This window comes from Tiliqua scincoides, chromosome 4 (assembly GCF_035046505.1).
Source record: "Tiliqua scincoides isolate rTilSci1 chromosome 4, rTilSci1.hap2, whole genome shotgun sequence".
Lineage (NCBI taxonomy): Eukaryota > Metazoa > Chordata > Lepidosauria > Squamata > Scincidae > Tiliqua > Tiliqua scincoides.
The window spans coordinates 169,470,667-169,496,795 of NC_089824.1; the positions used below are offsets into that span (position 1 = coordinate 169,470,667).

General features: G+C 41.3%; 1 protein-coding gene across 1 annotated transcript in view; it reads right to left on the minus strand.

The window, feature by feature from the left end:
- Positions 1-26,129, minus strand: part of SRPK1 (SRSF protein kinase 1) — a 49,127-nt gene that overhangs the window by 14,665 nt on the left and 8,333 nt on the right. The window contains exons 3-12 of the mRNA XM_066624220.1: positions 19,193-19,311; positions 13,872-13,980; positions 13,499-13,586; positions 11,991-12,078; positions 10,371-10,477; positions 7,906-8,071; positions 5,143-5,168; positions 4,069-4,282; positions 3,193-3,615; positions 2,243-2,343 (exon numbers count right to left, since the gene is read on the minus strand). Of these exons, the coding sequence (XP_066480317.1) occupies positions 2,243-2,343; positions 3,193-3,615; positions 4,069-4,282; positions 5,143-5,168; positions 7,906-8,071; positions 10,371-10,477; positions 11,991-12,078; positions 13,499-13,586; positions 13,872-13,980; positions 19,193-19,311 (1,441 nt within the window). The remainder of the gene's footprint in view (positions 1-2,242; positions 2,344-3,192; positions 3,616-4,068; positions 4,283-5,142; positions 5,169-7,905; positions 8,072-10,370; positions 10,478-11,990; positions 12,079-13,498; positions 13,587-13,871; positions 13,981-19,192; positions 19,312-26,129) is intronic.

A 26,129-nucleotide genomic window follows, 5' to 3' on the forward strand; every position in this document is an offset into this window, starting at 1 on the left:
CACCAGACATCAATTACATTAAAATTAGCACATCAAACTTGGCTGCAATCCTCCCACCATCAGCCTTCCACAAACTATGAGTTTTGAGTTTGTGTTTTAAACTTGGAAAGCAAACAAGTAACACGCTTTGAATTTTTACACTCCCAGGGACATACCATGCTAATGAAACAGCAGTTTACAGTTGTCTCTTAAGCAGAACAAGGATCTCACACAAGCTATCCTCGCCACCATTTCTTTCTAAAGCCACCTGGAGTCACCCCTTTCCCCCCAAACATATACCTGAGGGTTTGGGGGAGACAGCTTCTATGGGCTGAGCTTTGCTCACAGTAGGTTGCCTCCACCACATTTTTTCAACACTTCTCCTCTCAAAGCAGCCCCTAGCGCAGCTTTTGCTGCAAGGGCTCAGGGAGCTGCCAAAAGTAGGAGGGGGGACAGCTTACATAAGCACCACTTTGGAGACAATCCTATGAAGTATTTAAGTGAATGACAACTCTACTCCTTAGGCATTTGCATTACATACCCTTCTGGTAATGGGCACATTGTTTCACCATATTTTTAGTTAATAAATATACAAGCTGACTGACAGTCCAATCCTATCCACACTTTCCTGGGAGTAAGCCCCATTGACTCTAATGGGACTTACTTCTGAGTAGACATGCATAGGATTGGGTTGTGAATTTGCTATGAAACAGATTATCAATCTGGAAGTGAACAAAACATTCAGAAAGAAAAAAAACATTCTCTGTGTTGAGATAGGAAAATACAGTATATGCTGCAATATCTGTATGAATAGATCCACCCCTCTTTTGAGATTGAGGAGTATCTCTTCCAAGACAGCACCTAGTATCATTGGCTTTTGCAAATACTTGTAGTAAAACTAAGCCTATCATTTAAAGAAACACAGAACACAGAAAGTACCCTTGTACCAAGTCAGATCATTGGTCCATCTAGGTCAGTATTGTCTAAACCAGTCATTTTCAACCACTGTGCCGTGGCACACTAGTGTGCCACAAGTGGTCCACAGGTGTGCCTCAGGAATCTGGGGGAAGATCATTTCTTAGTAGGGCCGATGGGGATGTCAGACCCCCACTGGCAGCATGGTGTGCCTTGTCAATTGCCAAAAACCTGATGGTGTGCCTTGACAATTTTATTACCTTGTCAGTGTGCCATGAGATAAAAAAGGTTGAAAATCACGGGTCTAAATTGACTGGCATGAGTTTTCCAGGGTTTCAGAATGTCTTTTCCAGCCCTACAAAGGATGCCAAAGATGGGCAGCCCAATCCTGAGCTGCCCATTGTGCTGGGGCTGCCCAAGTGCTGAAACAGCTGCCGCGGCATCCTGTACACAGCAGGGCAGCCGCAGCTGGTTCCTCTTTTGTCCCCTTCCCCCGGGTAAGGCAAGTAACCTCATAATGAGGCTACTCAATTCTGCAGCAACCCTTGGGCTGCCATAGAATCAAGAGCCTCCATGTCAGGCCTGCAGCCCAACATGGAAGCTCTGGATGCGGTGGAGCAGAGCTCCACCATTCCTGCCTCCCCTACCGCCCCACTCTCTCCCCCTGGCACGCCTCTTCCTCACATCTCCCCCACACCCCCACCTACCTCTCTGGTGTCTGGCAATTCAGGTGACTGTGGAGTGGTGGAGCTACCAGTGCTAGGGGCTTGCAAATATACTTTAAAGCATGTTTGTGACAGTGTGCGCTGGCGGTAAGCTGACGCACACTATTTAGCATAGGAACCTGAAACCTTCTGCAAGAAAAGCAGGTGGTTTGTAACTGTACAGCAGTTCCATCCCCAATTCACTGGCAACATCTTTTAATTGATCAAGAGATTTCTATGCTAACTAGTCAGTCTGTTTACAACTGTCTATACATTTTGGCTAGTCTTGGTATCTTGTCTAAATTCGTGATCACCAGTGTGCAACACTAGAGACAGAATTCTGCTCCTCCAAGCTGGGGGAGTAGTGTCATGTCTCCAATATTATGAAGAGATGTGTAGGTACTCTGATAAAATGAGAAGTCTTGCTGTATTCCACATGCCTTCAAATTCAACATGGCCATGGAAACAAGGATCTGCCCTTCTTTTACACTGCAGATATGGTCACCTCTGATGACCTGGCAAGGGTATTTGAATTCACAAATTCATTTGCATACTTAAAAATAAGGAGAACAAATGTCTACTGACAACTGAAAAGAGCTTACAACAGCTTCTCTCACCCAGCATGGAAAACGTTTTAAACTTACCACCCAGCAAGCATTTCCTAGATCAGCTATCTTCACTTTGAGTTTATCTGCATTCCCAGGCTCAAGAGGATTAAAGAGGAAATTTCCAGCAGCAGATTTTCCTAGTCACAGCATGAATAACAGTCAGTTAACTCCACATCAATGTAGCCACTATCCTTCATACCTCTAAAAGTACTGGGTGTCATAAGAGCACCAACAGTACCTTACTTGGGTTAAGAATTAATTCACAGCAGCCAGCAACTAGTTTTCCTAAATTAGATACCCTGATGGCCAAACCCCAGTTCCTATACCAAATGTTCTCCTGGCTCCCCTCCATCACCCCCCCCCCCCCGTATCTTAATACTTTAAATGCTAGGAAGGGGGTGATGGGAACATTTGCAAGATAGGCCCTCTTATCACAGCCAGTGTGGTTGGCTTCCCAAAGGTAAGTAAGAAATCGGGCTGAAACTGGATGCACCTATCTGATAAAGAGTCCTTCTGCTCTAATTTAGCTGTAGACCTCCAAACTACAGCCTATCTCCTCCTTTTGTTAAGTTGCTTCAAGACCAGATGTGGAAAGAAGAGCTAGCCATTCATGAGAACAAATATGGTGCCAGTTACTGACCGCAAGACATATAATGTTGTAAAAATGCAGGTCTTGATAAAGAAGAAAGATCAGACACTATTTATGGCCTTAGGCAAGGGACTCTCTTTCAACCTTATTCACTATATAAGAAAAGTAATCTTTTGAGTCCCTTCGGGGAGAAAGGCGGGGTAGAAATAAAGTTATTATTATTATTATTTTTAATACTAGGCTACCTTATAGTGGTATGATGAGGATTACTGAGATCATGTACTTTGATCTTTGAACACATTAGAACAGTTCTACATAGATGCTAATTATGGTTACAGAGTCTATAGAATGACTCTTACAACTGCACAATTTCTTACACCAAATGCATGCATGGTACCTTTGTTGTTCTCAGATGACCCATTGTTCTCATTCTCATCCTCTGAAGGTATTTGTGCCCTGATGCTCTCCTGCAAGTTGCTGATTTGCTGTTCACTGAAATATTGTTCATCATTGGAAGTACCCTGGCATACCATTGAATCCAGAACCTCTGAAATTAAGGGCATAACCGAGTCTGCTTCCTGTATCGTGTTCTCTGAGCCACCATTATTTTCACTGTAATTACAGGTCTCCTCTTCCTCCTGAGAAGGACCACTGCAGTCATTGGCATTATGAAGGTCCTCCTCAAGCCTCTCAGACACTTGGTTGATGGACTCTGAGAATGTCGTCATTTGCACCATTCCATTGCAATTGATTTCTGTTTTGCATTTTTCAACAACTCCCTCCATTAAGATAGTTTGCTCTGATACAGGAGAATGGACATCTAAAGGGGGCAGGGGGAGAGAAAAGAACAATGAGAACTTATCAGACAAGAGAAGTTTAGAAATAAGTGAAATAATCAGTGGACTTTAGTAAGCAGTAACTCAGCGTATGTGTATACAGCTGAACAGTACCCTATCACTGCAGATAGTGGCCTTAGCTCAGATGTCCATGATGTGCTGGGAAAATGCTAACCTAACTATTAGGCAATGCTTACAGTAACATTATTGTTAGAGGCGTTTGTTTGGGGTGAGTAAGAGAGAATTGCAGCCTAGGTCTTACTGAACACAATGGGTAAAATAAATAACATTTTCAACACCTCACTGTAAAGCACTCAGTGTTCTATCCTTCCAGGTGTTATAAATATCTATGAATTCCTATTTTAGAATCTCCTTAAACTTGAAAGAATGAAGCAAGTACATCCACTGCACATACTGTATTTTCTAGAGATCAATACCTGTCTTTCCTGGTAATCCTTCATCTGGGGGGCTCTCTTTTAAGAGTAGCTCAAGTGGTCTTGGAATCTTATGATGTTCTTCAGGCCGTGCTTCTGGAGGACTTGCTTCCTTCTCCATCTCCTCAATTTCTTGTATTCGTTTCTCCAACAGTTCTGCTTGTCGTTTCTGTTTCTTTTTCATTTTCTTTTTCTTATTTTTGGACATTTTGTCAGCCTGTAAGGTAATTGCACTGACCCTCAAGCATCTACTTGCAATAGCAAACAATGAAGTAGATAAAAAAAATAACTTCTATAAAGACCATTAATAAGAGAAAATTGACCAAAACAAGATCTTCCATCCAACCATAAGGAAGTCAAATAAGTCATTAATACATATCAGCTCTTTCAAAAAGGGCCTCACTCATGTCTACATAAGCCTAGTAAGAAATTAATGGTGTCCAAATCTTTACAGCAGGAAGGATATAAAATAAAGAGCCTTTTTGTAGTGACAGTCTATTCATCAGACATCATACCATCTTGACAAATGTCAAATATATTTTTTGTAGCACAAAACTTCTACAAAACAGTTATTCATATTTATTTTTGCCTCATGAATTGCCAGTTCTCATGAATAGCTGACTGCATTCCAGTTCTCTCATACAACTAAGAATTTTCTGACACTACAGACCAGTTTATTCAAATGTGGTTTACACAGCACATGAAATCATGTGCTAATTGTAGTTTAGCACAATGACTGAGACTTTGACTTTTGTGTTCCACTTTGTACAAAGAGATAAAACTTCTACTTCAGTTGGTGATTTAGCACAAGCCAGGATTTGTTAACATGTCAAATTCCAGTTTGCCCTAATATGGCAGAAAGGGCATCTGTATCTAGAACTGAAGGAAGTAAAGAGTCTATTACATGCTACAATCTGAGCCCTTGGAATAGTAGGAGTTACACATCTAAATATGAAGGGACACTACCATCTCTTTTGCAAGTTCTGGAAGGAATCATTCAGAATTATTGTATCTGCTGTGTAATGCAAAGATGTGCAGAGTTTGACTCTATAAAAAGACACAAGTTTCCACACTTACTGGTTTGGGCTGTGGTGCAGTACTCACTGTGAAATAAAAGAGAAACACTTAGTATGCTTGTGTTTTAGATTGTAATAAAGTTGCAGATGTACTGCTGACAACGGAAAATCATCACCATAATCTACTACATCACCATAATCTACTACTGAATGACTTTCCACTAGAGCTACAGATAAAATCAACAAAACTGCACTGTAAATGTTCCAAGTAATCTTAGATCTGCTAGATCTCATCATGGACAAAAATCTGCACTTTAACTTTGGGGTGTGTGCTATTTTACATGTTGAAAACAAATACTTTACCAGATCTTAAGGAAAAGTCAGACATAAAAAACTTAGGGCGCAATCCTAACCCCTTATGTCAGTGCTTTCCAGCACTGGCATAGCAATGCCAATGGGACGTGTGCTGCAACCTGCAGTTGTGTGTCACTCATGGAGGCCTCCTCAAGTAAGGGAATGTTTGTTCCTCAAGTAAGGGAATGTTTGTTCCCTTATCTCAGAGCTGCATTGCTCTCTTCAGGACAGTAGTGACTGTCTTGTCTTCAGACAAGTATCTTCAGGACAAGTCTTCAGGACTTGTCTTCAGGACAAGTGAAGTGAAGATATGTCACTTGTCTTCAGGACAAGATATGCCAACAGTGTCCTTCACCCCAATAGGCACAGTGATTCTAGCAAATCGCAGGAATCCAGCTCAGATCTCTCTCTCTCCTCCCCCCACCTTGTTTAGCAACTAGATAGGTCTTTTAGCACTGAACATAATAGCAATGGACCACTTCTGCTGCCCATTACTAAGCAATACCCTAAGGCTACTAGCAGGAAGCAGAGTAGTGGTATTATTTCTCTCAGTACTGCCATTGCAAATTAGATACAGCAGCCAAGAATCAGAAGATGTCAATCTTAACTGTCACTTTTTTTTTTTAAAAGGGGTAATTTTCCACCCAGGAGCACTTCTTTAGCAAAAATGCAGAAGTTAGCAACACTAGCACTTCATTCTTTTAGGACATTGTCACTGGACACCTAGATATAGAATATATATATATAAGATATATATAATATAAAAGATAATATAAAATTTAATAAGGAAAATGAATTATAACTAACCATTTCTTTCTCATGAACAAAAAAGTGTTTCAGGTACAACATTATCCCAGAAAGGAGCTGAAATTCTCAGTGGGTAATTTTGTAACCTAGCTAAGGTTATTACTATATTTCATTACCCAATTCTAGTCACACCATTTCTTTATGCTTGGAAAAGCATTTGAAAAGACTTCTGATATTTCAAGCACAAGGAATATGAATAGTTGATCCAAAGGGAGTAGCCCTGATTTTCCAACCTAACTGAAGCTAGTCCTTACTGAATTTTTTACACACATTTATCTAGGACAAGGTTTCAGACAACTCAACTTTTTACTATGTAAACATGCATAGGACTGGAGTGAATGTGCGCATGCAGTACAAATGTACACCATAAGACATGCTTTTATGCTTAAAGAACATGTGATGGGGTACAAATAGTGACTTCTTTGTCAAACACAACTGAATTTTCTTGGGGCTTACTTGTAAACACCATAAGATGTAGTTGAATAAGCGGCTACCTTTCTATACAGACAAAAATTCTGTTCTGTTTCTGAATGAGGACTAAGTTGACTGTTTATTACAGAAATTGATCTCTGGATAAGATACTAGAAAAACTGCAAATCTTAGTTTATTCAAATAAGTAGCCACATAGTGTCTAGAACAGTGTTTCTCAAACTGTGGGTCGGGACCCACTAGGTGGGTCACAAGCCACTTTCAGGTGAGTCCCCATTCATTTCAATGTTTTATTTTTATTATAGTAGACTTGATGCTACCAAGGTATGTGACTGCATTTGGGGAAATGTGACAGACCTGTACTTTGAATAGGTTATTTTACTATTCAATATATGAATATATATACTTTTACCAAATGATAATAAATGGGACTGCCTCCTTGGTAAGTGTGGGAAGGTTTGCAGCCTAGGATTGTTAAAAATTTTCCTGCTTGATGATGTCACTTCTGGTCATAACATCACTTCCGGTGGGTCCTGACAGATTCTCATTCTAAAAAGTGGGTCCCAGGTGCTAAATGTGTGAGAAACAATGGTTCAGAAGATTCTTTCCATGACCCACTTCATTACCAAGATCTTCTAAATCGGGGGTGTCAAACATAAGGCCCATGGACCCAATGTGGCCCATGGACCCAATGCGGCCCCATTTACCCAGTCCTCATTATAATTGGACTCTTCCAGTGTGATTATTGGGCTCTCTCATATCTTGAAAATATGCACAAGATTGGCACATTTTCTTTTCTGCCATTTGTAGCTAATGAGTTTCTATGTGAGAACAAAGTGCTTATTTCTGGCCATCATCTGCTTTGATTAACTTTCTGCTTAATGATGACACTTTCAGTCCCCAGCAAGGCAGCATGAATGCTAATTTCAGCCTTCTGTATCAAATGAGTTTGATACAAAGTTCTAAATGTTGCTCCTGAAAATCCATGAAAGGAAAAAGCAAGCTGTTTTTCTTCACTTAAATATTAGACTAGCCACAACACTTTAAAAAAAAAAATCAGCGTGAGGGTATACATTCTACTTGCTAGCTCACTGTGAAATACATAATTAGTATTTCATGAAACTTTAAAGACATAAACTGAAATATTCCTCCTTGTAAAAATGCTCAGACTGATCTAGACACTTTGTTGGTCATATTCCAACTAACCACTTTGGAAAGAGAGGATTTCAAGCACCTGCAGAGCCAGAAGGAGGGGGGGCTCCAGATTTTTGCCACTCTGTTGCTTCTGCAGCCAGTCTGCGGATGTACTGGTCATTAACACACAGCAAAATGTTTTCTGGTTTAATATCAGTATGGATAATCCGACACTTTGCATGCAAATAATCCAGTCCCTGTAAAACCTAGAGAGTGAAAGGAAAAAAATTTAAATGACAGAAAAGGTTGATGGCATAATTTGAAAGTGTTCTGAAAGAACTTAAATTTGGTAGTGATATACATAATATGACAAAAGTGTTCAACTTTTAAAAAGCAAATACCACAAGACTATGGAATAAGAACACTTCATTTTTATAGAAATAATAATAAAAGGTTCATCGTTTCTTGATCGTCAACCTACTGCTAGTTCAGTAGGTGCAATTCAACATTACGGGGGGTCACATCTGCAGATCCCATATCCCTGATTTCAGGTATCCGAAAATCGGGTTCACAGCCTCCCCACGTGCCCCCTCCAGAGGCGAGGGGAGCTAGGCTCCCTTGTCTCCAGACGGTCTTCTGAGGCCGCAAGAGCCATCCACAACTGATGCAGACCTCAGAATGGCTGAAAAGGTAAAAAAGCGACTTCTGATTTTACGATAAAACCGCAAGTGACCTTTTAATGTTTTATAAGCTTCCTCAGGCCTTCCAATATCTTATAAGGCATTAAAAACGTCATTTCCAGTTTTACAGTAGAAGTTCTTTTTCTTTCCCTTTTGGGCCATTCTGAGGCCCATGGTGGCCATGGGTGGTCGCACACAACCTCTGTGGGCTCAGAAGACACTCCATAGACGAGGCGAGCTTCCCCGATTATTTGTGGTTTCACTTAACCTCGGGGGATCTGGAACGTAACCCCCGTGGATACCAGGGTGCACCTGTATTTCCATACACTAGATGTGCGCTACAATCTCCCCCAAATATACTTTAAAAAAAAATTATAACCCATAATTTAAAAGCTAAAAGATACAAAAAAATTCAGTCAGTTCTTGTTATCCGCTTGGGTTAGGTTCTTGGAAAGCCTAGTGGATACTGAAACACTGAGCCTATGGGAAAAATGGGATTATGTTCCAGGGGGCCCTCTTCACCATACACCCTATGAACTTTATGAACCTGAATATTTACTGGAAGTCTAAGGGGCTGAGTGATAATCCCTCATCAACATTTTCAACATTTGATGCTTCCTCCTCCATGAAGGCTATCCCTTGACTCATTGAAGGTTGCTGGCCCAACAAGGCCTCAGAGTTCAGCAGTGAGGAGTGGGTTTCTTCACCCATCTCCTCCTCCACCTGTCTCTTGGCTCCTTTCCTGGGCTTGCCCCAGAACAGACTTCAGGATGCCTTCTAGAGATCTCTCATCATCAGCCTCTTATCACCAGAATTGTGAAGGTTCAAGTGGAGTCTCCAAGGTGGTAGGTGGGGCAAGTCTGGAAGCAGACACAAATATATCTGACGAATCTCTACAGCTAATACCAATGCCTTTTTGATGCATAAAATTGACCCAATCCAGACAACTTTCTAAAAAGGAAGTATAATTATTTGGATTTATAGATAACAAGAACAGAGCCACAGATAATGAGAGGAAGGTGGCAATTCTGCCCGTCGCAGATAAGCAAATTCGCAGATAGCGAATTCACATATGAAGGGAACTGACTGTATGTCTCTTGAACTGCACCACTGATGTCACAGTACATTTCTTATTTTTAAAATACAGTCGTGTGCCACTTAACAACAGGTATCGGGACCACAATCCCTGTCGTCAAACAGCACTTGACGCAATCTGGACTCTCCGCAGGGAAGGGGATGCTCCACTCCCCTCCGGAGAGTTTTCTGAGCTTCCCAGAGGCAGCGCACATCCTCTCACTGCCTCTGCGGAGCTCAGACTGAGGGAAATAATTTCTCTCACGGGACTTCCAGTTTCACAGAGGAAACCAGAGGTCGCACGAGAGATGCGATTTCCCTCAGTCCGAGTCTTGCAGAGGCAGCACGCAGATGTGCACTGCCTCTGGGAGGCTCAGACAACCCTCCAGAGGGGAGGGGAGCAGAGCTCCCCTCGCTTTCAGAGGTTTGGGGTATGCCCCCCAACGACCACGTGACCACACCACATGGCTGTTGGTTAAGCAATTCTGGCATAAGCCGGAACGTCGCAAAGTGGCGCAAACCTTTACTGCGTAAAGGTCTCTTAATCTTCTTAGAATGCTATAGCACAGTAGGGTGACAGAATTTTCCCCAATGCAAAGGTACAGTCTAATCAAACAGACAAAATGTAGCAATTAACAAGGAGACTGAACTCAGCTCACGGCACTGTCAGTGATCACTGTCACTGAATTGCATGTGTTTCAGCAATTAAACACTAATCTATTTTCAGGTTGCTTCTTTCATTCAAAAGTAAGCAACATCTAGCAAAATTAGCTCCAAACATAGACAAATGAAAAAAAGAGGTGGAACATACCTGCTGGATTATTCTTTTTACACAAAGTAGTGGAAGACCCTGATAATTTGATTTGATGATCCATTTCAGAAGATGATGCCCTAAAACTTCAAATACCATACAAACATCTGTAGCTGAGTTAAGGCTGAATTTCCTGAGATATCCAGAATCTCAGATATTGCTGAAAATACGGTCACAAAGCAAAAATGGTGCAATTAGTTATTAATCATCACTTCTTTCTCTGTCATAATTCAACATGTAACTTTCTGGAGTATCAGTGATCCACTCATAGGATGCTATATGAGTGATCCACTCATGCTGCTATGTACTACTGCATCAGAAAGCATGGGGACAGCTTTTCCCATTAGTAGGAGCTCACACTGTGGATGCAGCCCATAATACATTCTGGGGCAAAGCTGGGAGGAGCCAGGAACCTCCACCAGACCCAAAAGTGGGTCTTTCAAGCCTAAATGTAGTGGAAGAGGCTGGGAAATGGCACAGTTTGACCACAAAAAGGTAGGAAAAACAATTTTTGGTGTTTTTTAATGTTTTTAAAGTGGTCCTTGGAATCTACAGGCATCCACCATGAGTTAAATCAGCAGATGCTGGACCTGCTGATACTGAGGTTGCACTGTATGCCCAATTACTTCACATTGCTCTAGAGTCTAGATCAATGGCGCTCAAAGTTGTGCTCACTGCACACTGGGAATAAGGTTCCTGGTACGACTGGCACTTTTAGTTCTGAAGCACTGCAGGACTTCATGTTCCCAGATTGGGACAATGTGATGCTCCATCCAGTTGTGTCTACGGTGCAATGCCCCAGTGGGCATTGTGCCTGGATTTCCATGAAGATGCAAACTGGCTGGAGTGTCACATCATCCCAACCTGGGATGAGCACCAAAGATCCATGGCGCTCCAGAACTAGAAGGTATCGGTCATGGGAGGGAAGGATTCAGCCAAACCCTGAATCCAGCCCTTGGGCTGGGGTTCAGCCAGCACTGATCTAGATTAACTTCTCTTGTCCATTATAGTCTATGTACTGGGCTTATATTCGAGCACAAAAATTTCTTGACATTATTTATAAACACACACACACACACCCCTGAAGCTTGCTATAAGAGCAATAACGTTTCTTTTTAATAACTGACTTCAATGTTTAATTTTTTTTCTATATTTACTTGCCCATTGAGGATTTCACTTCATTCATCTGATGAAAAGGACTGCAGTCCACAAAAGCTTACATTAAAACAAATTTAAGTCTTCTTTTTTTTTGTCTGCTTTTTGCACTGCTATGCCAACTCCTCAGGAAGTTGCTAAGACCCCGACATGACTTTAGCAAAATGTATTTTTTCCCCACTTCTAAACAATAATAATTATATCAGGGGATGGAAGCAAAAGGTAAGAAACAGGTTTCAAATTAGCATTCACAAGCAGAACAGACTATGCTTGCTACAGTTACCAGGAATTCTGATCTTAGACACTGCAGACAGTCAAATCCTCAGAGGGAGCTTTTACGTATCTATTGTGGATAAAGAAGAGACAACAGGGATAGTGTTCATTTCCCAGTGCCATTACACAACAACCATGCACATTTTTCAACTTAAATTCCTCCCATTGTGGTTTGTTCTTTTAAAAGGATACGGGAACCATTTACTCCTGAGATTTTGAAGTCATCTAAAAGCTGAACCAACCTCTCTCTGTTTGGGTCAGCTGGATCAGAGTTGCGAACCTGTATGCAGGAAAACAAACAATATTTTGCTATGTAAACCACTTTGCAAACTACTCTTGTTGAAAAATGATATTTAAATACAATGAGCCCACCAGATCCATGGCATCTGCAGATCCAACCAATCACAGACTAAAAAATATTTGAAATGCAGTGCACTGGGCACCGATGTGTAGGGTTACCCTACTGAGGCTGTAATCACCTCAACCCATGGGACATAACATGAGGTGCACTGAGAGCTGGGCAGGGCTTCTGGAGAAAATTTCCTCCCACTGGCCAGCAGGGTCAGTTGTGTGTCTTTCACATCACTGGCACAGCATCTGGTTGAACATGTGAAGCTGGAGAGCAGTGAAGCGCAGGAGCCACCTGCAAGCGGCCCAGGAAAGGGGCTCACCCAGGCCAGGCTGCCTCCACCACAAGAGCTCCCCAAACTCCTTCTGGGCAAGCATGCTCTCTCCTTTCCATCCCTCACCCATTTTATTAATGGACTTCAGCATCCACTTTTTTTGCATCCATGAAGGGTTCTAGAACCAAACCCATGGGTATGGGTGGGTCCACCATATCATAAGATGTTCAATACTGATTCTCTTTCTACCAAATCTGATAGGCCTGAGTGTGTCACTGATTGTTCCATCCTTTATAAGAAATTGAAAAATCAAAGATGTTAACGTTTCTAACTATTTTTAGTCAAATTCATATGGCCACAATTACACCTTGCTTTACTCTCCAGTTGAACCTTTTCCCTGTTTTAATTTCTAAACTAATGCTGATGCATCTCATAATTCTGCATTTTTCTTCCTTGGTTATAAGAATACCTTGAAGAGTTTTTGCAACGTATTATTAGGAATAATATGAAAATATATTACTAGATATGTGGAAGGTAACCAGCTAAGGAAATGCAATGAAGACACTCAGAACTATGAGAAGCAAGACCAAACATAGAGTCAAACTCACTATCAGGGGAACCATCTTTTGTTGCCTTTCAATATTCCCTGTAAATTCTGATAGGCAACTTACTTGCTACAGTTTCAGGAAAAATAGCCCTAAAATGTCTGTCTAGACCAGTGATTTTCAACCAGTGCAGTGTGGCACATTGGTGTATTGTGAATGGTCTACAGGTGTGCTGTGGGAGTTTGGGGGAATGTCATTTATTAACAGGAACATTGGGGGATGTGATTCATGTGCCAGCAACATGGTGTGCCTTGTCAACTGTCAAATCGATGGTGTGCCTTGACAATTTTTACACCTTGTCATTGTGCTGTGATATGAAAGAAGTTGAAAATCACTGGTCTAAACACTCTTCCAGGTAGTGTCTCCTTTCATCCTGATTTATGGAACTGGTTCGACAGAGCTATGAACCACTTTCTTATTTTTGGTATTAAGGGTGAAACTACGTCACATTCATTTGCCAATGGATACTCACAGATTTCAGCAGTTTGATTTCATCCAATGCTGTTTCAGTGTAGTGTTCAGCACTTTTTACAACTTTCATTGCCACGAACCTTTTTCCCCTAAATGGATAAAAAAAAATAGTATTAAGCTGCCTTGTGAAACTGGGACAGTTACTCCAAAACAAATAATAACTTGAAAGGTTTATTTAAACGGCAAACTTGAAAAAATGGTAAAGTATGAATCAATCTTCATGAACAATGTAACACAAGTTTCTCACTATACTATTTACAAAATGCACGAGATGAGTAGTCTGAATAGAAACTTGATAAGGAAAATGTCTTATGTTAGTTTGTAACAGTACACTAAGCAATTCGCAGAAATTCCATCCAAAAATAAAGACTTACTGGATGTCCCAAGATAACCACACTGTAGAAAAGTGTCCCCATCCCAATTTCCGAATCACATGGTATCTTCCATTAAACAGGTCACCTATTTTTACAAGATGGTAGCCTCCTGAAAAATGTGAAAAGAAACACAGTGATGTTTAGCAATGTACTTACCCTTGTTGTTTTGAAAAAGAACAGAGCTTGGAGAGCACGGGTATGGATAAAGTCATGTTAATTTCTCCACTGTGGATATCTTGAGAATAAACCCCAATTGCTCATCAAACAATAAAACAGTGCCAGTGCTAATTAATGGTGTTATCCTTCCTCCAGCTGGACTATGTATCCTTTTTACAAGTGCCTTTTTAAGGCCTTTTACAAGTGCCTTTTTAAGGCCTTTTTACAAGTGCCGCCGCCTAGGGAGGTACGTGGGGCGGCTGCAAGAAATAGGGCCTTCTCAGTAGTGGCACCAACGCTATGGAACTCCCTTCCCCTTGACTTAAGAATGGCTCCCTCTCTTGAGACCTTTCGGCAAGGCCTGAAGACCCTTCTGTTTAAACAGGCCTTCTGAGTTCTTGGCCTTTTAACATTTTTTAACATCTTTTAATATTTTTTTTTACAGGCCTGATTCTTTTATGACTTGCTGCTGCTCTATGCTCTTTTTACCTATTTTTACTCTGACTGCTGTTTTTAGTATGTGTTAATATGTTTTTATTTGTTTTTAAATTGTTTTTAATATGTTGTAAGCCGCCTTGAGTCCCTTCGGGGAGAAAGGCGGGGTAGAAATAAAGTTATTATTATTATTATTATTATCCACCCCACAACCAATGTGATTATTTGCAAATAAAACCGCTTCTTTGGAAAGTTCTCAATTTCCCTACTGATTTCCCTACTAAAAATACCCCCAAATGAAGGAAAAATACCTAATGGAAAGTTTTGGGGTTTAAAGAACTTTAAGAGCCAGATTAGCTAATATTGGAATCCCTAGGGAAACAAACTGGATACTGTATAATCTAACTTTCTACTAGCTTTATAAGAATATCTGTAGTTAATGGGGCAGAAATGCTACTGTGAGATATTCTTTATCTGTTAAAAAGTGCCATCTGTAACTAGGAAAGCATATACTAGCTCACCCTCCTCAACTGGAACTGCAGCTGAAAGGGGTGTTAATTTGTACAGTTCAGTGAAACTGTTCAGAAGATCAGGTGCTCATTCTTCCACTTTTTGCCAGAAGATGCCAGGAAATGCTGAGCTAACGCAATAGCAGAACTACTCAGCTAAAACATAATGAAGTCCTAAAGAATGTAATTCTAGCAGGTCTGTAAGATTTCTACTATGAAGTCACTTCTCTTAACCATGAGAGGAGAGAATCATCTGATGGCTTGTGAATAGTATTTTGTTCGTTTCCATTGAATGAAAACTCTCTCAAAGAACAGGAGCATTGTTTTGGACAGGTTGTAGTTCAGCAGTATGGCACATGAGTAGTATGGAACACTCTACTTCTTTCAGGGTGCTACTTTGGATGCCACGTTCAGTATTAGGACTGCACAGGAACCATATCAAATCTGTGAGCCACTACCTATATGTACATAACTGACATCCCGATTATTTAAAAAAAGAACACAAACTTATGCAAAAGAGGGCATTCACTCAATCCCTGCCTTGGTCAAGAATCAGACTGATATCTATAGAAAACAGATGTGGTGAGACAAGCAGCAAGTGAACATATATGAAGTTGCCTTATACCAAGTCAGACCATTAGTCCATCTAGCTCAGTACTCTGGCAGCAGTTCTCAATGGCCTTTCTTCACCCTAATTGAAAACAGCAGGGATTGAACCTAGGACCTTATGGACACAATGCATGTGCTGTACTACTGAACTACAGCCTGTCCAAAGAAATTTAACACTAAAAGGTGACTGCTCTAGAATTACTGTCTTAACACTTAACCATTGCAGCACTGAATTACAAATTATGACAAATATACATGGAGCCCAAGTAAAAAGATTTCATAAGTCACTCTGATAGGCATTCCAGCCAAATTCTCATATTATCTTTGTGATGTGGCTGCTGCCATAATAACAAGTTAACTGAAAGACCAAACAGTGGGAAGCTGTACATGCAATGCAATTTTTAATCACTTCATAATAACTCCACACCTCATATCTCAGACAAGGTTCTCCATACAGTTTGGATCCACACAATTTGGCAAAGTGTCTACCACCATAGGAATGTGAGAATCAGGCCACAGAGAAGTTAAACAAGTACAAGTCCCACTGGGCTCCACATCGAAAAATCTACCACTGAATACAGAACATGGCAATTTTCTTCATGGTTAGCAGGTACCCAAAATTTAGACTAGCTCTCATCTGAAAATGCCCAATACTACTTTGGTATATATGTTATAGAAACACTTGCAATTTTGGAGTCTATAGAAAATTTTAAAATACAGGAAGTATAATAGACATACTGTTGACACAGAATGTAAACAGATTAGCACTGTAGGAAAGGAACTAATATTAATCCCCATCATCAACAGGTTTCAGCTCTCCTGTCAAAAGTATGGGCAGGGGTAAAGCAGGGATGGAAGATGAGTGCCTAGGAAAAGAGGCCCTCAGAAGATCAAGCCACGCTGCTTTCCCCCCTTTTTTTATAACTAAGAATTAAAGATACCTATTCACTAAGAGAGTGGTTAGTCAGAAAAACACCTTGGGCAGCCCAATTCTAACCCGTGCTGGCGCAGCTAGACTGCAAGACATGTGCTGTATCCAGTGCAGGTTATGAGGCAGCTGGAGGTCTCCTTGGAGGTAAGGAGATCCCTTACTTTTATCTATTATCTCCTTACTCTTGTGTTGAGCCCCAGCCTGTCCTACGGGGTTTCTCGCATCTGTGCCACCTATTCAGCTTGCACAAATCCAGAAAGTCTGGTGTAATGCCAGGAGTGGGCATTAGGATACAGCAGGAGGCCTCTGCCACCTCCCACACCTTATCCAACCACCCAAGCCATCGTCCCCATGTCCTTGTGCCACTCACGCCTTACCTACTTGCGCCGGCAGCTGGGGCTCTGCATGCGATGCCAGTATAGGCATTCCCACTGGCACCACTTCCTCACGAGGCGGTGTAAAAGTGCTTTATGACACTTTTACAATAGCTCACGCCAGTACAGCAAGTGCTGCACTGGCAAAAGACAAGATTTGTGTTGTGCTGTCAGTATTATACCCGACAATGGGATATGACAATACCTCTGAGTGCCAACTGCTGGCAAGCAGCGACCTGGAGGGCTGTTGTCTTCATTGCAATCATTTGCCTTCATTTCCAAAGGCATCTGGTTGGTCACTATGGGAAACAGTGTTGGACAAGGTGGAACTTTGGTCCTATCCAGCGGAGTTCTCATTTGCCTCTCCACTCCAAAGGATTTCCAATTACCCCACCATCATTCAAAAATACCAGGGGATCATTTTTAACTGCGGTTTTGAAACCTGAGGATTTGACTCACTTTGAGTTCCAAACCCATGGTGGAGGGTCCCAATTGACCTCCTGGACGTACCGTTCCAACACTTTGGGGGGGGGCGTTCTGAGGCCTGGAGAGGCGGCATGCGGCCACTCATGGCCTCAGAACATCTCCGAATGCAACCAGAAGACACTTCCGGTTGCATCTGAGATCAAGTAAGGGCCCATGGGTTCAGTTATCTGTGGGTTTGGCGTCTGCGGGGGTTCTAGGAATGGAACCCCCACAGATGTTGAGCAGTAACTAAATTTACAAGTGCCCCAAAAGGCAACTTCTGACAGAAAAAACCTCCCCTTTTTTAATCAACCAGCAAGAAGGAGAAATCAAATAAAGGACTACTGTCCCCTACAGAAGAGATGAGAGTGTCTTGGGCAACACTAAGAAGTTCAACACAAGACCCTGGAGCAACACATCATTTTGGCCACTCAAGCACTTCTGCACACATTATGCTTACACACAGTTCTCTGTAACAATATTGCACTGAAGAGGAGAGAAATGACAATTGCCTTCTTGTGTATTTGAGAAAACAGAGTGCAACCAAAAGCCCAATCCTATGCATGCCTGCTCAGAAGAAAGCCCCATTATAGTCAATGGGGCTTACTCCCAGGAAAGTGTAGATAGGATTGTGGCCCAGTGCCCTTCCTCTAAAAGCCCCAAAGTGCAGGGCGGATCGCTTTGGGGAATTGCAGGCAAACTGGCAAGGAAAACCCTTTTCAGCCAACCAGTCCTTAGGTTGGGGGCCTCAGCAGCCTCGCTCATATGTACCTGCTTGCCCACTTCTGGCTCCCCCTTCTCACTCACTCCGCAGCTCCCACCTCCTGGCTCCTCTGGTTGGGCAATCAGCACGCAGGAAGGCAACAACCACCTTCGTGCCCAATCCTATGCATGTCTACTCAGAAGTAAGCCCCATAGTAGCCAACGGGGTTTACTCCCAGGAAAGTGACAATCAGGTTGCAGCCTGAGTCGTGCTCAGTAGCAGGAGCAAGCTCCAAGCAGACTCTTCAGCTGCTGCGCGGGATGCAAAGCAGCGGCGACCAGCCCTTTCCCTGGCTGCTCCCTTGCTTGTTCTCCCTGCCACGGGAGGCTCAAAGCAGTCGCTTCTTCCGCACGTGGGCACGCAGCTGCTGCCAGCCTCCTCTGATCCTGTGGCACACCTGAGGCAGCCTCGTGTCACAGCGGTTGAAAACCGCTGCCTTATTGGTTCCATGCTGTATCTTAATAACATCTCATTGACTCTCAGAAAAATCCATTTCATAGGTCAGTTTTAAATTAAAGAAATCCACTTTTTGTTCCTTAAGTCAGTTGTGTTTTTGTTTTCTGGTTAATTGGCCATAACTTTTGATAGAATACAAATATTCTAATGTGGTTTGATTCATTGCATTTTGCATGATATGTAACATGATGGTATTCGTACATACCTAGATTTTCATAATTTTGGCCACTAATGTCAAGCTCAGCTTGTTGCCCCCCTAAAACTTGTTGCGCAGTGTGACTGCTACCCCCTGCACGACCTTAGCTACGCCACTGGGCAGCATCCAACGTATTATCAGGAGACAGGTAGGGTAGTGGCCAACTTTGCATTCAGTTTATTAACATTAAGTTGCAACTCTATGTACCCGTACCAGGGAGTAAATCCCATTGAACATAGCAGAATTTACTTCTGAGTAAACATGAATCATAAGATTGTGCTGCCAAGTCTATCAAACGATGCTGCAATTACCACAAATAAGTTTCAATTTCTCTCCCCCAAGCAAGTTTACCTACTAGTCTACACACAAGAGGTAACAAGTCAGGCCTTGGTAACTGGGTGGATTATTGAAAATTATTATTTCTCACCTTTGCAGTAATCATTCGGATCTTCCTGCTCATCATCATCTGATCCCAGAATTTCCTCTTCTTGTTCAGGGAGATCATTCTCTGAAGGGGCAGAAGGGCCTCGATGTTGAATTTCAGGCCTGAGAAACATCATAAGTAAGCTTTTTTCTGAATGTGATTACTTAGCTCTGAAACTGAACAAGAGTAGGTGGGATATCTGTATACCCATGGCTAAGGGAGAACTGAACAAGCCTAAACTCTCAACTGCTCCCAAACTATTACATATATTTATGATAAAGTCTTGTCACTTCATCAAATGTCTGAAAAGAGTTGGTAAGCAATCATGCCAGTATTGTATCTAGACTACTTGTAAAATTCATAACAATAACTCTGTAACATATAAAGTGTATACAGTACCCAATTTTAGTCTAAAAATCATAGCCATTAGTTAATAAAACTTAAAACAGTACGAACTACAGGAATACCTGTAGTTACACTTTAGGGTAGCTTCCACCCATGTTTATGAAGGTTGCACCTCTTCAGCCAGCCCTCAATTCTGTTTTATATTTTCTCATCGAACACAAAGATAGAGCTGTTTCACACATTACATTTTTAAAGCATCCGCCTAAGATTCTAAAAGTATGAATGTGACAAATGAGTTTGTAAGCACACATATCAAATACATTTGCCAAAGAGTCAGAATTGTCTGTAGCTTCCTGTTCAGTGTATTCTTAAGGGGCAAATCCAGATTTGCTGGGGGGGGGGGGTGGTTTGGAGCTTTGGGCCAGTCCGCCCAGTCTTCAATCTCTTCTCTATTCATCCATGCCTGATCCGCCTACAATTATGCTCCCTCCCCCAAACACCTTCCCATCACTCTCTTCCTGTACCGCCTAGTGCAAACTTAACCTGTCAGGCACATGGGCTGGATCCACCTCCAGTGAGCCAGCTTGGGCATCCATGCCGGCCCAGTCTACTCTCGAGTTAGCACAAAAATACTACATGTTTGCGACACTCAGGAGCCAATGCAGGGGACCTGCATCAGCTGAAGTGCCAGTCAGAATTGTGCTGTCAATGCACTTGCAGACAGTGCAACAATTCATCATTTCAATTATTTCCTAAAAATGATTAAAAATGGTACTTTTAATAAATAAATAAATCCTTTTATAGTTATTTTGTAAAGTCATCAATAACTCTTTGCCAAAATGTCCAGTTTCATAAGATGACTGTAAAATACATTCACTGTGGAGTCTGGTGAGCAAATACTCAAACCCTCCCAAAATCTGATGCATAGATAGCGCTTATGCATACTTCTGGAACATGCTAAATGGATTTTGACTTAAAGATCTCTTCTCCAGTCTCAAATGATTTGTGCATTTATTTAAACTGCCCACAAATTTATTTGGCCAAAAAAAAAAAAAAATGTCTACACTAAATCTAACAGTAAAAAAAAATTCACAGGGATCATTACAAAGCAGAATGCCTTAATATGTACTTTGTGAGCTGCAGGATATTAAAAAAATTAGAGTGCTAATCAAATTCTAAACGTATTAAAGAAATAGGGAGCAAAATATTAATACGATTCATCTAAAAGCCACACCCATCACATCAAAGCTATTTTTATTAATTACATTATAAATACCAGAACATAAAATTATTAAGGCATACTGTATGGTATACGAATCACACAATATTTACAGAAGGTACAGAACAGGAAACTGGATTTCAGTAAGTGTCCCTCTAAAGTCACAGATGTTGCTTGAAATGCCGTGATTATTCTGCAATCACTCACAAGCACAATCTTTCTGCAGCAAGGAAGTTACTAGAAAATCTCCATAAGGCACTTGAGAATTGCTCTGATCCTTCATCTGAGGGTAACAATGCCACTTCACTAATGGTTATAAGGACAGCTCAACATCTTTGCAATTAAGTGTTCCACGGCCTTATACTTTCAAAATGATTCAGTGCTTAATTTTTGTCAGAACACTGTAGGAGGCCACATATAATCACATTCTGCAATCTTGTTTCAAAAGGCAATGGTCATCCTACTACCATATGGAAATAATGTGCACTTTTACTATTACATCCTCTAAAATGCTCAATACAATTCTCCCAACTATTCCTGCCCCACCCTCCTAAAATGCAGCCCAAATTATTGTCTGCACAGGCCAGAATGATAAAACGTGCATGTACTGTACAAAGACTTTCCCCTTTTTACAAAATTAATTCAAACAAATGGTTGAACCTGTAAAGCTTTTTCTATCTATTTACTCCATTCAAATATTATGGATGCCAGCTTATAGACAGGGACAAAAGGTTGATGTAGAGACTGCATTTCAAACAGCTATCAAGAACACTATATTGCTAAAAACAAATTGAATGCTAACAGAAGCTTGAAAGAATCCATTTTGATACATCAATACATTACATAGCCTTCCTGCCCAAATAGCATCTTAGACTTCTGAACATATACCCGTTTTTTTACAGCTTAACTTCTGGGTTTTATTCCCCCCCCCCCAAATCAAGTATCTTATGAAATTACATGTAAAAAAGGGGAGAGGCGGAAGAGACGAGAGTTGTAGCAGTGTTCCCAGGCAGATTTTTTTGTGCTTTCATGGAATTCGGAAAATTCTTCATTAAGGGAATCAAACTTCCCTTTTCCAGACAAACTGCTAGGAAACAAAAGGAAAGCTCACCGGCATGAAGCACGGACTCCCATTGATGAATGAATCTCTGATGATGGACCAACAGTTTTCGAAAGAGCCATCAAAAATCAAACGGTACACTGCTCCAGGTAACAAGATTGCATAAATTGTGAGTAGGGTGCTGGCTGTTCCTGCATACAGCAAGGCTTTGTGCCAAAGCAAGAGAGAAAAGAGATTTGCCTTCACCACCTAGCTGCAGATGCATAGCACTGCATTGCAGGTAAATGGCTTGCAGCATCACTGATGGGGTTGCTCTTAGCTGATTTGCTTCCTGAAAATTCAGTTACTACTTGGAATGGACAAGGTTGATCATGTTTCTCAGACATTTATCAACTTCCAAAGTCTTTTAAGAGATATTAATGTCAAAGTTCAAATCCGATTTTCGTAAACTGAGAAATCATCAGTTGGGGGTTCATCTTCAGCATACCGTAATTCACTTCCTTGAAGAAAATCAGGATCACAGTAATTATTGGAACAGAAAAAGATTCAAAGGTCCACTTGAAGGTGCCAGAATAGAAAAAAATTAGGTGCCAATAACTTTTCAGTTTTGACTTAGGAAATTTGGAAAGGAGAAAGTATTTCATAAAGTCACCCTAATCCCAACAGACAAGCATTTTGATTCCACAAATTCACACAAATTGATAAGCAAGCCAAACAAGCAGCAACAAACATCTTTCTAGGCTACCATATGGGACATCTACCACATATTTACTCATAGGCTTCATTCTGGCATTTAGTTTTAAGTGCACCAGGTACCAACAACAACCAACAGTGAAAACCAAACTGAAACTCATCTGGTTTCACTAGAGGCACTGAAAAGGCCCTAGGGAACTGAAAAGGCAGGAAAAGATTTAAATGATAGCAGATAAAGAAGATGCAATGAAAATGCATGATCTGGGTAGATGTGGTCAGCAGTCCCTCCTGCAAACTGAAATTAAAAGTTCCAACATGCACATCATGAAAGAAGTACTCACTTGACCTGCAACATTCCTAGTGGTGGCTGAACAGATATCAAAAGGAAATATACCTTCTCCATCATATCAACTCAGGAGAATACTGAAGTCCTTGCTTGCAAATGAATCTGTAAGGCTTCAGTTGTAAGCTGCCATTTTACACAGCCAAGATAGTTCTTTCCCTTGGGAAGAACTATAACCTATTGTGTGAAGCACCAGATTAGCATCTTTTACTGTCAGTGGATACACTTGCAAGTTAATTTATGTGATGCTCTCTGGAGATGTGAAATGTTCACAAGTAAATAGCAGCACTAGTACTTAGGAGGGTTAGAAGGGAGGGACAGATTCTGAAGTTTTGCCCACAATAGCCAGCTGCAAGCATAGCCTAAACCAGGGGTGCTCAATAGGTAGATCGCGATTTTTGCAAGGCAAAATGAGTAGATCACGGAGTGCCGACCCCCCCCTTCAGGTGCCTCTGGGAGGAAACGCCGGGAGTAAGGCCCATTGTACTCAATGGGGCTTACTCCCAGGTAAGTGTGGCTAGGATTGCAGCCTCACAGCCTAATCCTAGGCATGTCTACTCAGGAGTAAGTCCTGTTATACTCACTGGGGCTCAAGGTACACCAACATACATTGTACACATAAATGTTATATGTTATGATGGCGTGAACATTGTAAAAAAAAACTCTGGTAGATCTCCAGGCCTTGCTGGGTTTCAAAGTAGCTCTCGAGCCAAAAAAGTGTGAGCACCCCTGGCCTAAACCTATTCTCAGGGTTCTTAAAGAGCAAGGCAGTCTTCCGGAAAGATGGATGAAAAGTTGGAGGAAGTGGCAAAAGAAGTTCCCAACCCTTTGTCACGTTGTTATGCTTATGTCAGAAGTGAGAACTAACTCAAGTTTAAGTAATCTTTAAACTACTTATGTCTGTTTGCCTGCTGCCTTGAGATAGGTGTAGATAGGGGCCTCTACACCTATCTCAATTACAAAAGTCTGAGTAGCAATCTAGCAACTTTTTCAGTCAGTAGATCTTCCTTCACTATAACATGAGCTCTCCCCACCCCTATTTAATGCTAGCCCTGCCACTTAGGAACTGTCATTATTTTGCATGCAATGCAAAAGGGGTGCACTGAAATCTAACCAGGCCCTAACCAAACAGCAATAGGGTAACCTTCCCACTGCTATTAACTTTATGTTATACAACACAAAATGATGGTTTCCAAAGAGTCTACCTTGGCTTCTCAAGGATATTCAGTACTCTTATCCAGCTCTCAGTAGGCAGCAGTTATTTTTGCATCTTTGAGTGTGTGTGGGAGGGTCCCAAATGGTGATATTGTTCTGCCTTCCAGTATGGTGGTTCCCAGCAGCTGAATGCTGCATATTGAAGTATACCCCTTTATTAACCAATTTCTGCCCAGCCCACAGGTGTACACATTTGATCCCTGTCATGCGTATGCAACGTTGAGCAGAAATGACTTAAGAGAAACAGATCAAACTTATTGGGGTTGTAGATTTACATGTTGCTTTGAAAATGAAGAAAAAACCCACTCCATCCCTTAGGAGTGACTCTTTTCCCAGTGACCACAACAGGTACCTTGGGCATGGTGCTTGTGTTACTGTAGCCGCAGAGCTGAAGTGGCAGTTTTTCAACAAGGCTTGTGTCTACAACAAACCTTGCAAATGCATGAAGGTTTCTGTAAACTGCATTAGTGGTGGATGAGCCATTAAGAGCCTTTTTATTACTGATCTTCAAACTGTACACTTCTTTGTTAAAGGGATCTGAGGATGTTACTAAAATGTAGAAAGATGCAAGTAAGAAGCTCTACACTCAGCAAAGTACAGTGTTGTCTACTGCTACCTTATCATTGACAGACCCAGGAGAACTTTATCAGCTTAGTCATTAGTGAAACCAGAAAGTTTCACTTTGACACTGTCTTTGTTTTGATGTGTATTCAGCATGACACCATTTTTAATTAGAAATTCACTCCATCATAAGCATCTACCCCTACTTTAACACACAAGAATCTTATCTGATTTGCTGCACAGAGTTCAAGACTAGGATTCAAAGAAGTGCAACTAGCAGTTGCTCTGAGCTCAAATAGCAGTCTCTCATGCCACATAGCTTACTTTTCAGCACCAGTTTTGTGGAATGTCCAAAAAGGTCAGTTGGGCCAAGACTTTATATGCCTCTATATCTGGTTGAAACTTGGTTTTAAGAAAGGCCTTTGCATTGACCTGATGCTAATAGTTATGGTTTCTTGCACCTCTTTCTTCCTTTTTAAATTTAAATCTACATAACAACAACAGTATTTATATACCGCTTTTCAACAAAAAGTTCACAAAGCGGTTTACAGAGAAAATCAAATATACAAATCAATACAGAGAAAATCAAATACATAGCTTCCATATGTTATTTTTGATGGCTTTATTTTGCTTATTGCATATTACTATTTTTTTATTGTTCTTGCTTATAAGCAGTCTGCTGATTCTTGTTCTTGGTCTACTGATGGAGATAGGCAAGATAAAACTTGAAAAATAAACAATAAACAGCAAACCACTTTTGAAACTTACAGTACAATCCTATCCCCCAACATCTTCAGCCATGCAGCTGCACTGACAATGTGAATGCTTCAGTAAAGGGTCAGACTGCCAGCAAGATTTTTACTTATATCCTGGTAGGCCACCTAATCACTTATGGGACTCCTTGGAACAACACTATTTTGCTGAGGAAAGGAAAAGGTTGTGGCAGGCTGAAAAATTGGGGAAAGGATTCAGTGTACACTTTTGCCAACAAGATCCACCTCCTTCAGCACCCTCCCCACTTCCTGCCTTCCCCCAAACCATCCACTCTGCCACCTTACCTGAGTTGGTGGGGCATTTGGGCGATACTGGCAAGTGCATGGAGACCCTAAACATTTCTAATAGTAGTGCAACATTTGTGCTGCCACAGGGCCATTTCCAGCAGCAGATAGATCTGCAGTTGTAAATGTCCCACTGGATTGGGACGTAAAAAAAAAACACTTTCAAAAACAATTGTGATATACATGGTGGGAGGGCAAGATTGAAGGTCTGCTAGCTCAGTGTCACCTGTCAGACATTTTACTGGTCACGCCCATAGCAACAATTTGGATCCCGGACTTTGTTAGATAGGTAGAACCTAATGTAGGCTGTATAATAACTTGTGCACAAGTCTCACTAATGTAACTAGGCTACCTGGTGCAAAACTTATGGCAGAATTGCAGTCTTAGCTACTAGATTTAAGTATTTTCATATGCATTCTATATTTATGTGAAATGCCAATATGCAA